This window comes from Anarrhichthys ocellatus, unplaced genomic scaffold, assembly GCF_004355925.1.
Source record: "Anarrhichthys ocellatus isolate YVR2014 unplaced genomic scaffold, GSC_Weel_1.0 scaffold49, whole genome shotgun sequence".
NCBI lineage: Eukaryota > Metazoa > Chordata > Actinopteri > Perciformes > Anarhichadidae > Anarrhichthys > Anarrhichthys ocellatus.
The window spans coordinates 954,079-969,103 of NW_022280079.1; the positions used below are offsets into that span (position 1 = coordinate 954,079).

Sequence of the window (15,025 nt, forward strand, 5' to 3'; positions counted from 1 at the left end):
CACACACACACACACACACACACACACACACACACACACACACACAGGCCAGCAGTCCCGTCCTGGTGATAGGAATATTCCAGTACACCAGGTTCAAAGATACGATGCCGACCCAGCCCCTAATATCTCATCCATTCTGATGGCACCCTGGGACCTGGTTATGATGGGACCCATTAAGTCTGATCCTGACTGAGATAATTCAGAAATACACTTCAAGTCAGGTCAGACCAGCTCCTCTCTTCTTTCTGCAGACTGTCTCCTTCGTGCTCTGGAAACACAACAAGATTTGGAAGATTTACTTTATTTATTTTTTTTAATGGGACAAAAGTCAAAATTCACAAATGTTTTGCAAAATCTACCCAAATTAACTTCAGAATAAAAACCAATGTCAACGTTTTCAGACTTGTTTTAAGGTACTGTAATTACCTCATGCTGTGTTCCAGAAAGTGTGTCAAAGTTGGAACTCTTCTACCTCATGCTATGAAAACTGTGACGCAACAACCCTTCAGGGCAGTTATGAAGCATTCCAAACTGAATTCATCAAGCAGTTTGTCACACCCCTCTTTCCCTGCCAGTGTCTCTTTCCGAACTTAAAACTCGTCTTTTTTGCCTTAACTTCCAATGAATTGTTTATCTGAAGCGACGGTCGAAAGGACAGAGGGTGTCGTATGCTCTACAAATTGTAAAGCCCCTTGAAGCCAATTTGTGACTTGAGATATTGGGCTATATAAATGAAATTGACCTAACTTGCCTCTCTCTACCTGTCTGTATTGCAGTGTGTGTTTGTGTGGCCTCTCACCAGTGGCCCTTGGCAGCAGTGCTCCTCCTCTGCTGTGAGATGCTGTAGATCTCCTGCAGCTGTTTCTTCTGGTCGTCGCTGAGCGAAGCTATCAAGCACTGGTACCAGGCTGCATCAGTGTTCTGGACCCCTAACACACACGGCCACAGGGAAAGGTGTGAGTGTGTTTTCATGCAGCCACAATCAAAATGAAAACATCAGCAGATTAACTGATCAGTTGACAATTCTGAGAATGGAGTAATTGTTATATGATTTATCAAGCATCACATTACATTACAGTCATTTAGCAGACGCTTTTATCCAAAGCGGCTTACAATTCACATTTCTATACTGTAGGCACAGCTACGGGATTCATTTGGGGTTAAGTGTCTTGCTCAAGGACACATCGACATGCGACTTCAATTTCAATCAGGCTTCTGACCTCACCACAGTCCTGAAACAGCTCTCGTTAAAGTGTTGAATACTGATTCACTTCAAACATCAGACCTGCTTTTAGTAGATCTCAGGTTCAGATCTTATTCAGAAGGCTGGCGTTGCTCTGCAGTTTTATCCAGGATGAAAGAACAGAGCACATTACTTCAGGGAAGTCTGCACTGGCTTCCAGTTAATCACGGAATAGATTTTAAAGTTCTGTTACCAGTGGTGTATAAAGTACCCAAAAGCCATACTTGAGTAAAAGTAAAGATACCTTACTGGAAAATGACTCCAGTAAAAGTGAAAGTCACCTATTAGAATACTACTTGAGTAAACGTCTTAAAGTATCTGATATTTATTGTACTTAAGTATCAAAAGTACATTTAATATCAGAAAATGACTTTTGATACTTAAGTATTGAAAGTAAAAGTACAAGTAAATGCTGTTAATAAAAAAGCAAAGGGTCAGAATTTTGAGAATTATGAAGTTTATTCTTTTAAGTGATGTGGCACCATGACCAAGGACATGGAGCTGTGTTGACAATAATTGGGTTGGCTGTGATCCATCCAGGAGCAACAATGTTCAACATAATATATTGTACATAAGTATACTTTTGCATCTACTATGAACTTATCATCATAATTCTCCGAAAAGCAATATGACACTATGAAGGAGTCGTAACCATGCGTTTATAAGTATGCTCATTCCAACTAGAGGATGTAGAGGGCAAATGCATAATATTGTGTTCAGCAAAAAATATCCACTTGATGCATCAGGTCAGTGTTGTGAGAAAGGACACCTGCCTTGTAAACTCCTGTGGGCCTGATTTGAACACAACAGGCAAAGGTTTTGCTCAAGCTGAATCTGCAATTGGGCGACTGCTACCATCATAACTCCATCTGATCATCCACAAAATGACTCAAATATCAAACATGATCAATACTAAAGTAACAACCCAGTCATTACTTGAACCTGAAAAATGTCCTGTTCATCTTCAAAAGAAGTTGGTTTTTGAAGTTGCGAGAATTCAGTCTCGCTCTTCAGCTAGCACTGCCCAGAGTCCATAAACATGGTGCAGCAGCGAGCAGCTGTTCTGCTGCATGCAACTGAACCAACTGCTGGAAGATCTCAGATGTGCACCAAATATAGCAGTTCTTTATCTGGGTTGAAAACATTTCTCTTTTCATGAGTGTATGATTTAGCTACTATGTTTTTATTTTATTTCATGTACTTTGTATATTGTTTTGTATTGCATATATGTAATTGTATTACTCTCTGTTAAAACTACTATTTTATTTACTTTACAATTAGTTCATCATATTTTATCAATGGATGTTTGTTGTGGTTTGTTTTTAATGTAGAGCACCCTGAACTGCTCCGTGTACCACATGTGCTACAGAAATAAACCTGCTTCTGATCATCTGTCTGGGTGTGGTAGGAATGAACAATCTTTGGAGAAAGGATCTTTTCTTTGTTTTGTAATTTAGCTGTGATGCTTCAGAGACCTGAGCAGCTCTGACAGAAATAAACCTGCATAGAACAGAAAGGCACTGAAGAGTTGTTGAAGCAGACACCTGGGCTGTAGTTGACATTTGAACGATGACTTACGGAGCAGGGCGGCGGTAAAGAACTGGTACTCGTCCTCTCCGTTGTCGTAGTCCAGAGGCGTGCTGTACTCCTCCAGCGGTGTTCCCTCAAAGCAGTCGTCGTCCCAGTACTCATCTTCATCCTCATCCTCATCCTCATCCTCGCCGGCCTGGCCCGTCGGCATGCTGGACTGCTGCTGCATGGCGTTACGGTTCTCAGTCACTTCATCTTCATCACTGGGAATCTCCTCTGCCCATACACAAAGTAACACAGCCATTAGGATCCAAGCTTTCATAATGCCAATCTTTGGCCATTTTGAGCTTTTGAACACACTAGGAGAAAGAAATGGCAGGAAAAGGAATAGATTACAATGTGACATCAGTTTACTGGATGCTCCATCTATCTAGCTAGCAAACCTGACTGCTCTCAGGTCAGTTGTTATAGTTTCTGTTTCTAAGACTGATTAGAATTCCCCACTTATGAATTCATGCTTTTTTTGTACGTGTTAAAAGAAAGAAATTGTAGAAAAACCATGGATCTAATGTGGGTGACATAACCATTAGCTTTCCCAAGGGATTTTGTTTTAGCTTGATGTGCTGTTTACACAATCTTGACCTAGATAGCCAAGCTAGCTATGGTGGGACGACCAAATGGCAACCACCATATCTGACTCTTATAGTCCTTTCACTCAATAAAACACCAGATCTTTCATCTTCCTCAGCTTTTCATACTTTATATTCTTAAGGGAAATATTTATCCCCAAAATCACTCCAGGAAACAAAGTAGCATAACTTATAAAAAGTGACATTTCACAAAAGCTTGTAACTTCTTGAATGGAATCCTTTGCAGTTACAGGTTTAAAAAATTCAGATTGTAGTCCCATTTTGCTACATAGGAAACAATTATCTTCGCTATGTTCACCTGATTAACTGGCAGCTGAGTCTATACGTACAGTTTACTGTACAACATCATCTGCATTGGCTTCTTCATTATGCTGTTATTTGCCATTTGCTTCAAAATGGCTACCGTGGGTCCAGAAACACAGCTTTTGAGTTTAGATAATTCTTATGCGTGTACATATAGAGAAAAGTTATTGATAAAAGATCTTGAGAATTTACAGTCTTTACTGATTTCAAGAAAATAAAGCTTGCTATGTTGAGATCGAAAATAACTTTTTGTATGTAATATATGAACGTTCTTTTTGTAGCGCTCTCACGGTGACCTGACAGCAGGGACAAACGCTTGGTACTGTTGTAAAATGTTTTTCTGTTTCTGGATATTTGCTCTTTAACATAGTCTCTTATAGCCTTCCCTCATGACTGAGAGCATACTGTATTTCTTACACGAACATGTTCAGCATTCACTTGAAGAAAATATCAGCTTTTCCGTTTAGAATACAGCACTCTGAACCATTTAATGCATTGAACCCAATGGATTTTCAATATAAGGCCGCAGGAGAAACTATAGCGCTAAGTTCATCTTTCAGTCTGCCCCACAAGCAGTAGACACGCTTTAAGAATTACATTCTTTAATGCTTGAGTGAAGCAAAGTAGAGCTTGTGGGAACCAGAACATAAATCTGGTGCAGGTCATTAGAGCTCAGAGCTGAATGATTTGAGTAGCGGAAGAACCAAACGGAGAATCTCATATAATTATCATCACTAAGCCAGTTACTGTCCTCCTCTCTGCTTTCTTTCTGCCCTTATTCAATCTACATTCATTCCTCCACGTCTGTCCTGCGGTGTATCTTTCCTTATGTTCTTCTTTTTGCTCTTCCCTGATCTTTTCTCACCATTCTGGTCTTCATCCTGTGCCCCTGCATGGGCCAGCAGGTCAGGTTTGTTGACAAGGCGGGAGGCGTTGAGGTGTTTGAGGGCCAGGAACAGGAGCAGGATGGAGGGGACAATCTGGGCGGAGACTCCCTCCAGCACTGCCGGCCGAATGGGCAGCTCCATCAGCACGCTCAGGCCAATGATACACATCTTACGGTCATGGAGCCTGGGCAGTGGATCAGAGAGAGGAAGAGAAAGGCTGAGAATGAGGCGACTGAAGGTATCAAGTCCTAAAAGTCTTTTTAAGGAATCCACGAAACAGAGTGTTTGTCAGTATTTACAAGCATTAAAAGAGACAAAGTAAACCTTCTTATGTGTTTTGGTATTCACCTGAACCTAAATAATGACACAAATATGGCAAAATATGCCTATTTCCAAATGAAGACATTTATTGAATAACCATAAATAATGAATGTGCAGATTGAGAAAATATAACGGGAAATAAAATGTCAATGGGGTATTCTTTTCATACCTTAAGGTTCCAGTGTGTAGGATGTAGAGGGAAATATTAGCAGAAATGGAATACATTATTCATAACTATGTTTTCAGGGTGTCTAATCACCTGAAACTAAGACTTGTATCCTGTATTAGCTTATGTATGAGCCATACATGAAGAGCAGGTCCTCTTCCACAGAGTCCCCCATGTTGCACCCCCATGTTTCTGCAGTAGCCCAGAAAGGACAAAGCAAACACTGCTCTAGAGAAGGCCTTTCATGTCTACTCTACGAGCTTGGACAGGGAGCGGTGAGCGGAGGGATATTCAGCTGGTTGCTGTCGTCCAAATGCCACTAAAGCTCACACACTGCTCCTTTCAAAACATCATTGTTGGAAAATGCATTTAATCACTGTAGTTCTTAGAGTTAGATAACGAGTGTTCAAACACACATTCTGGTTAGTGACTGAGAGCACAACAGTCACTATGTCACCAAGGTTCTAGCACCTCCTATTTCATGACATATTTTATATTTTGATGTGCTACTTTCTAGTCAGACTGGACTACATCAAACTAGAGACCATCTTGTGATGGGATCTCATCAGCTGTGATGCCAAATCGGACCAGGGGCGTACAGTGGCTCCTTCTCCACTTTCTACTCCCCTACTGCCTGAGCCCTTGCTCTGACCCCATTCAAGTTGGAACTCAGCCTTCATTTTGATCTCAACTACACGCTTATCAATTTTTGTGACTGCATCTTGCACGGTTGTGGTGCTATCTGTCCACAGACTGAAAAATAAACACCTTGCAAAGTACTCTAAACCGCGTCTGTGGTAGTTCCCAGGACCATGATGACTCACACACAGACTCACGAGGTGAAAAGAAATACCAGCCTCACTGTTGCGGCTGGTAAATATCTTATAAGAATCATAAGTGAACTAATATTTATGATTTTCATTTTATTCAAAATGTGTCTACCCCAACTAGTTCTAAATGAGAGTAACCCCCCTTACCCAAGGAAGAACTCTGTGTCATTCATCCACTGGTTGATGAAGTGGGCAGTGATGGGCTGAGGGTTGTGTTGGAAGTGCATGTTGTCCAGAGTGTGGATGAGCAGGGCCGGGTTGTAGTACAGAGCAGCGATGGCCACCTGCAGGCACATGGTCCTCAGCTCGCTGGACTTCACCCCCCTCATCAAACGCTCCAGAACTGCCTCCACAAACAGAGGGATGCACTGCACGTAGGGAACACAGAGACATTAGGCTGCTGTTACTCCGGCAGTTCTTTGGTCGGTCAAACCACAGTGTTCAGCCTCATGTAACGGCCTGTTACATGAGCTGTTACCACATGTAACAGCCTCAGACGCCGTCAGTGATCCTCTGGATATCTGGCGTTTTCTCCTTTTCTGGTTGCCTGCAGAGAGACGGGCGGAATCATATCCCTGATGTCTTGATGTTCACTGACAAAGCCAGGTTTAAGATTACAGAATCTGATTCTAGTTCCTGTAATTTAAGCCAAGTATACACATGACATGACAAAATACTCAAATGTACTAAATGTCATTTTGATGTCATCTATAGTTGCACCTGAGAATAGAATAAGAATAGGAAAGATTTAAGAGGTTCAGGTCAACCAGTAGTATAAACTTGAGTAGTACTTTGAGAGCTGGTCTTGCTGTAAAAGTATTTGAACTGCTAATTATAGTAATTAAGGAAAATCATACACACTAGGAGTGGATTAGCACTGACATAAGCTTTGCATCATTAAGAATATATATAGTAATATATGCAAATGAAATTGCCAGCACCCAAAGGCTCTCGCTTATTTACCAGCCTAATATGCGTTCCACGTCCTCCTGCGGCTTTCTGCCTCCCCTAGGGTTGGTTGCTTGAACTACAGAGTATACATTAACATTTTTTGTACGCCTGCCCCCACGACTCCTCAACGCTCTTAAATCCAAACAACCACTGGGAGACTATGGCAGAAGGCAATGTTCCTGTCCATATGGAAAGAACATGACATGTACTGCACTTCTGGCCATCCTGGGAGGAGGATCCTTCTCTGCTGCTCTCCCTGAGGTCTCTTCCTTCTTTCCCTGATAAAGTTATTTTGGGGGAGTTTTCTGATGTGAGGGTCAAAGGACAGAGGATGTTGTATGCTGTGCAGTTTGTAAAGCTCTCTGAGGTTGTATTAGGCTAAGCTAATATATTAAATCAAGTTGAAAAAAGCTATTTTCTGTCATATGTATAATGTCACAATGTTGGCTTTTCCTAATAAACATGGCAAGTGTCAATTAATGAGGTAAATGTATGTAAAAGTATTTTCCTTTGAGCAAAATCATCAGGCTTTGGACTGGCTTCTGACTATTGTTTCCAACATTTGTTTTACTTTTGTTACAAGCTGATGATAGTTTGTCCTATATACAGCGGGTAAAATAAGTATTGAACACGTCACCATTTTTCTCAGTAAATATATTTCTAAAGGTGCCAGTGACATGACATTTTCACCAGATGTCGGTACCAACCCAAGTAATCCATACATACAAAGAAATCCTAACAAATATGTTCAGAAATTAAGTTATGTGTAATAAAATGGAATGACACATGGAAAAAGTATTGAACACGCTTACTGAAATGTATTTAATACTTTGCACAAAAGCCTTTGTTGGTAATGACAGCTTCCTGTATGGAGAAACTAGTCACATGCATTGCTCAGGTGTGATTTTGGCCCATTCTTCCACACAAACAGTCTTCAAATCTTCAAGGTTCCGTGGGCCTCTTCTGTGAACTCTGATCTTTAGTTCTTTCTGTAGAATTTCTATTGGATTCAAGTCAGCTGATCATCTGGGCCATTCTAGCAGCTTTATTTTATTTCTCTGAAACCAGTTGAGCACTTTGGGGCCATAATCCGGGAGTGGAAAGAACATCATTTCACCATAAACCGGCCACGACCAAGTTCTCCTCGCAAGATTTCTGACAGAGGAGTGAAAATAATTATCAGAAGAGTTGTCCAAGAGCCAAGGACCACTTGTGGAGAGCTTCAGAAAGACCCGGAATGAGCAGGTACAATAGTTTCAAAGAAAACAATAAGTAATGCACTCAACCGCCGTGGCCTGTATGCACGCTCACCACGCAAGACTCAATTGCTGAAGAAAAAGCATGTTGAAGCTCATTTAAAGTTTGCTGCACAACATTTAGACAAGCCTGTGAAATATACGGAGAATATAGTCTGGTCAGATGAGACCAAAATTGAACTCTTTGGATGCCATAATACACACCATATTTGGGTCAAATGGCACTGCACATCACCCCAAAAACACCAAACCAACAGTGAAGTTTGGAGGTGGGAACATCATGGTGTGGGGCTGTTTTTCAGCAGACTTTCAGCAGGAAGGATGAATGGAAAAATGGGGCTGCATGGTGGTGTAGTGGCTAGCACTGTCACCTCACAGCAAGAGGGACCCGGGTTCGATCCCTGATCCCAGGTGGTCCTTCTGTGTGGAGTTTGCACGTTCTCCCCGTAAGCGTGTTCAATACTTTTTCCCTGTGTCATTCCATTTTATTACACATAACTTAATTTCTGAACATATCTGTTAGGATTTCTTTGTATGTATGGATTACTTGGGTTGGTACCGACATCTGGTGAAAATGTCATGTCAATAGCACCTTTAGAAATATATTTACTGAGAAAAATGGTGACGTGTTCAATACTTATTTTACCCGCTGTATGCTCATCTGCTGCTGGCAAAGCGAGCCCACAAAGCACAGGGACGTCAACCCGGTCCAGCATGTGGCTGGATGAGCTCATGCTAAAGATGGGACTGCTCCATCTATAAAGGGCTGCATTGAGGAGTCAGAGCAAACTCTAAGTAACATTATAATACTTAAATGGTTGTATTTGGGCAATGGGCATATACAATGTAGCTAAAGCTGTCAGAGGCCTTTATTTCATCCATTTTTCACTCAAGATTGAGAAAATATTTTCATAATTGATAAATGGTTGAAATAGTTCGCTTCAGGTGATGGATAAACTGTTGAAACGTCGGACAGGGCTGTAGCGATGCACTTCTGCCCTCAGATGGAATCTGTCGCCAAGAGATTTACTTTAGAAAATGTGTGTAAATGCATCCTCTCTTTAGGCTTCACCAGGCTGCTCTGCACTCCAACGAGAGGGCAGAGGGACCGAACAACAACTTTACAAAAAGAGATCATACAGCAAAGCCTGTTAAGACGGCGCAAACATTCAGCAAGATAAAACAGATGCTTTATTATAAAGTATACAAATAAAAGAATAAGAATAATAATAATAATTGACTTTAGCAAAAACAGACACATGTTGGGAACTACTGTGTTAAATACATGGTAGATGTTTTCAACAATGAACGTACATGGAAATAAAGGTTAGTACTGTGGGGCTGTTCTCACCTGGTCAATGCCTCTGCCTCTGCACTGCAGGATGATCACCTCCAACAGTTTTGCAGCGTGACACTCTGCATCCTCACCGGCATCTATGGTCAGCACCTACAACACGTCAACGGTCATAACAGTTTACAAGTCATGACTCAGCTCTAGCACTGAAGAAACAGGATCCTTCACATCTGATGTAAACGAGCTGGTGCAGACGCGTATGGCCTGACCTTTTTGCACATGCTGTAGATGACCTCTAAGTGCTTCGGGTTGGACAGGAGCATGTCCGTGTCCACGGTAACATAGTTGTGCAAGAGAGGCATCATGTCTGTAAGATAAACACACACAATCATTAACATTACCACCATGTTTGTGGGTGGGTGCAAACATGCAAACATGCAACATTAGAACAAAGCATTAACATCTAAACAAAGCATCGAGCAATAAAGTGAAACGTCAGAGATGTCCCTCCCTGATTGATCATTCTGTTGATAGTGCTACAGGCTCACCGCGAATGACAATGAACTCTACTTCCCCTCTGAAAAAGAAGATCATAAGACAATGGAAGTCAGCTCTTTCTCTGTATTAGAGATAAAATTAATCTAATGAATATAACTAAACCTCTTCTTAAGAAGCCCACTCTTGATCCAGGAGTTCTGGCTGACTACAGACCCACTAACCTTCCCTTTCTCTATCACATCATTGACAAAGTAGTAACAGATCAGTTGTGTGGCTTCCTACAATAGTTTTTCTATATTCAATCAGGATTTACCTAGGAAAGCCCTGAATGTTCAGGCACCATTACATCTTAAAGAGTTGATGGTACTATGCCCTACCAGTAGAACACTGTGCTCCCAGAGTGCAGAGTTACTTGTGGTTCCTACAGTCTCCAAAGGTAGAATGGGAACCAGAGCCTTCAGCTATGAAGCTCCTCCACCCACTTCAGTTGCAGTCTGAAGGGGCAGACACCCTCGACTTAAGAGTCGGCTTAACACTCCTCTTTGATAACATCCTGTAGTTAGGGCTGCCTCAGGTTTGCCTTGGACCAGCTCAGAGATATATTGCTGTAGGCCTGGAGTACCTGGGGGCTTCCTATCATACACTAAGCTCCTTTCTCCTCCTCTCCTCCTCCATCTGTATGTGTTCATTTCCAGTTAATGCACGGTACTAACTTAGCTTATTCTCTGGAGTCTGTGCTTTCTCATCACCCAGGTTTCCATGGATTGGGGTTGTGTGTGTGTGTGTGTATATATATATATATATATATACACACTACAATTATCATTATTTGTCACATTTCTATTACTATTACTGCTTTTATTCTATCATATCCACTACTGCTATTAGTAGTAATCATTTCTCTATTATTGGTGCTACTCTCATTACATGTACGTTTTCTGTCATATGAATTGACTATGTTGTAATTTCATTATGTTGTTCATTCTGTACACATGACATCTACTCCCACACTCTCTGAGGTTTCAACCTGTTTTTCGACAGTTAAAGTTTTTTTTGGGGAGATTTTCCTGTTCTGATACCAAGGTCAAAGGTCAGAGGATGTTGTACAGATTGTACAGCATCATTCAACGACATTTGATTGTGTCTGAGGACAAGTTATGATTTGTGATATTGGGCTGTACGAATAAAATTGAATTGAAATTGAATTGTCACTCAGCTCTGCAGCTCTTTGGAGTTCTATGGAGCATTTGAGCATGTTTCAGTGTTGAAGTTTCATCAGAAAGCTCTGCTAAAGCTGCTCTACACTACCTGCCCAGGACCACACAGCAGACAACGTTTGCAAGCAGAAATCTTTCTCGGGAGTTGGCAGAAACCAAAACAGAGCTAAAAGGATCATGAATATCGGAGCGACATTCATCAGGTAACTCATGTTGCTCTGTGTCTGCTGGATATGTAAAGAGGCAGCCTTTAGCTACCATGTTCATCATACCAGCTCCACAGATCTGTCAACATACGTCAATGTGGGTGTAAAATCTATCAATGGAGCTTTAATTTGATCAGGATCATCGTGGCTCGATGGACATGAGACACTCTGATTCTGTGTCTCTGTCATCTGTCAGCTACTGTATGTTTCTATGTTATATTTAAGGCCATGATTTCTGTTTCTGTTTTTGCGCTTGCTGCAACACAAATTGCCCCCTAATGACAAATAATGGATTGACTCCACTTCACTTGACGTACCTGTGAAGTAGTCGAAGCAGTCGTGCTGGAACACCTCGTACAAAACGCCAAGAAGCTGCCACATTTGGGGGGAAATGGTCTGACAGGTGAGGCCGAACGCCAGCGACAAGATCTCCTCGTAGAACTCTGCATAAGACAAGAAAGGAGTGTTAATGAATGAAGAACATGCACATACATTCACTACACCTGTAGAACTTCAGCTAAAGTGGGATCAGTGTAATAATGTGTTTAGATATGTGCCCCAACAAGTACTGCCGTGTATAAACATGCACACAGATTAGCGGGCCAAGGCACTGAGGCGCTGCGTCAGTGAAAGGAAAAAGCAGGAGCTTGTTTTAATATATAAGGAGAACAAGACGTTCACTTGCAAGATTCACAGTGAAAAGCACAAACAGAGACAATGTCTCAAGGGAAAACATGTTTGGGTGTAAAGGACAACACCATTATGCAAAAAATGCATTTCTCCAAATATATGAAGAAAGGGAATTAGGTGCTCACAGTTGAAGAAATAAATGACAGTGATGATTTGAGAGAAACATCTTTTATCAAGATTTGTCACATGATGAAGATACTGGGAGTGAAAATAAATTGCACCACAGTTGATCAATGCGATTTACCAGTTAAGATTGACACAGGGGCTGAAGATGACTTCATTAATGCGAGCGATATTAAGGCTCATAAATCTTTGTTTGTTTCCCATTTACAGAGGGCTGTTTATTCCAGATTCTTTAAGCGCACACAAGAACAGATAATAGCCAGTAGTGAAGAGAAGCTGCTTGATTTGAGAAAATATGTATTGGAATAAAAAAGCAGAGTCCACCTTTAAAGTGACAGTTAGGTGCAAGTAAACAAGCTGTTGTTAGTCATTTTGCCTTATTGCATTGCATTACATTCATTACAGTCATTTAGCAGATGCTTTTATCCAAAGAGACTTACAATAAGTGTATTCAACATAGGCATTCAAGAGAACTACTAGTCACCAGAAGTCATAAGTGCATCTCCTTTTTTAAACAAGCATCTAAGAGCATAAACCAGAGCCAACGTACAGAAACAAACTAGTATGAATACAGTAAGTGCAATAAACTAGTAAGAATACAATAAGCTCCTCCGCGAATCACCACCTTAACGTGGTGGAGGAGTTTGAGTGGCTCAGTGATCCTGGGAGCTATGTTGTCCGGGGCATTAGCCCCTGGTAGGGTCTCCCAAGGCAAACAGGTTTCAGGGGAGAGCCCAGACTAAGAGCGGTTCAAAACGACCCTAATGATAAGCAGCCCACGGACTTCAGCCACCTCGCCCGGACCGGGGAAACCGGGGCACCCTCCCGGAGCCAGACCCAGGATGGGAGCTCGTTGGCAAGCGTCTGGTGGCCGGGCCTTCGCCCATGGGGCCCGGTCGGGCTCAGCCCGAATAAACAGCATGGAGCAGCCACCCTGTGGACGCAAGGGACAAGACCGGGCGGCGGGTCAGGCGGGAGGCCTGGGCGAGCCGATCGCCGGCAGTATAGACTAGCTCTAGGGATGTGGAACGTCACCTCGCTAGCGGGGAAAGAGCCAGAGCTGGAGCAGGAGGTGGAGCGATACCAACTAGATATAGTTGGACTCACCCCCACACACAGCACTGGCTCTGGAACCAAGCTCCTGGAGAGGGATTGGACTTTGTCCTTTTCCGGAGTTGCCCAGGGTGAGAGGCGCCGGGCGGGAGTGGGGATACTCACGAGCCCCCGGCTGAGCGCCGCTGTGTTGGAGTTCTCCCCGGAGAACGAGAGGGTCGCCTCCATGCGCCTACGGGTTGCGGGGAGCAAGGCTCTGACTGTGGTTTGTGCTTATGCACCAAACAGCAGTTCAGAGTATCCGGCCTTCTTGGAGTCGGTGGGAGGGCTCCTGGAAAGGGCGCCGCCTACCGACTCCATAGTTCTCCTGGGGGACTTCAACGCTCACGTGGGCAATGATGGAGAAACCTGGCAGGGGGTGATTGGGAGGAACGGCTTGCCCGATCTGGTGTTTCGTTATTGGACTTCTGTGCTTGCCACGGTTTGGCCATAACGAACACCATGTTCGAACATAAGGTGGCTCATAAGTGTACCTGGTACCAGAACACCTTAGGCCGGAGATCAATGATCGACTTTGTAATCGTATCATTTGATTTGCGGCCGTATGTCTTGGACACTCGGGTGATGAGAGGAGCAGAGCTGTCAACTGATCACCACCTGGTGGTGAGTTGAATCAGATGGCAGGGGAACCGGTTGGAAAGACCCGGCAAGCCCAAACATGTAGTGAGGGTGAACTGGGAACGTCTGGCGGAGGACCCTGTCCAGGAGGTCTTTAACTCCCACCTCCGGAAGAACTTCTCACACATCCCGAGGGAGGTTGGGGACATGGAATCCGAATGGACCATGTTCAAAGCCTCTATTGTGGACGCGGCCGCTAGGAGCTGTGGCCGGAAGGTCATCGGTGCCTGTCGTGGCGGCAACCCGAGAACCCGGTGGTGGACACCGGAGGTGAGGGAAGCCGTCAAGCTGAAGAAGGAGACCTTCAAGGCCTGGTTGGCCCAGGGGTCTCCCGAAGCAGCTGACAGGTACCGGCAGGCCAGAAGGGCTGCAGCTGCGGTGGTCGCGAATGCTAAAACTCGGGCATGGGAGGAGTTCGGGGAGGCCATGGAGAAGGACTTTCGGTTGGCCTCGAGGAGGTTCTGGCAAACCATCCGACGGCTCAGGAAGGGAAAGCAGGGCTTACCCCAGGCTGTTCTCAGCAGGGGGGGAACTGCTAACCCGGACGGAGGACATCGTTGGGCGGTGGAAAGAGCACTTTGAGGAACTCCTAAACCCGACCAACATGTCCTCTGCAGAGGAGGCAGCGCCTGAAGATCTAGGGGGAGGCTCACCCATATCCCTGGCAGAGGCCACTGAGGTAGTCAAAAAGCTCCTTGGTGGCAAGGCGCCGGGGGTGGATGAGATCCGCCCTGAGATGCTGAAAGCGCTGCACATAGTTGGGCTGTCCTGGCTGACACGCCTCTTCAATGTCGCATGGGGGTCGGGATCAGTGCCCATGGACTAGCAGACCAGGGTGGTGGTTCCCATTTTCAAAAAGGGGGACCGGAGAGTGTGCTCGAATTACCGGGGTATCACACTACTCAGCCTCCCGGGGAAGGCTTATGCCAGGGTGCTGGAAAGGAGGCTCCAACCGTTTGTCGAACCTCAGATTCAAGAGGAGCAATGCGGATTCCGTCCCGGGCGTGGAACAGTGGACCAGCTCTTTACCCTCGCAAGACTACTGGAGGGGTTCTGGGAGTTTGCCCAACCAGTCTACATGTGCTTTGTGGACTTGGAGAAGGCTTTCGACCGGGTCCCTCGGGGTTCT

General features: G+C 43.9%; 1 protein-coding gene across 1 annotated transcript; it reads right to left on the reverse strand.

Moving 5' to 3' along the window:
• Positions 1-6: 6 nt before the first annotated feature.
• On the reverse strand, positions 7-12,635 carry LOC116395785 (importin-8-like). Its single transcript, XM_031869906.1, has 8 exons — positions 11,670-12,635; positions 9,701-9,798; positions 9,489-9,584; positions 6,078-6,298; positions 4,592-4,797; positions 2,822-3,049; positions 800-929; positions 7-268 (listed from the first exon to the last, which is right to left on the reverse strand). Coding segments are annotated over exons 1-8 (1,044 nt in total). The 5' UTR covers positions 11,734-12,635; the 3' UTR covers positions 7-267.
• Positions 12,636-15,025: the final 2,390 nt, after the last annotated feature.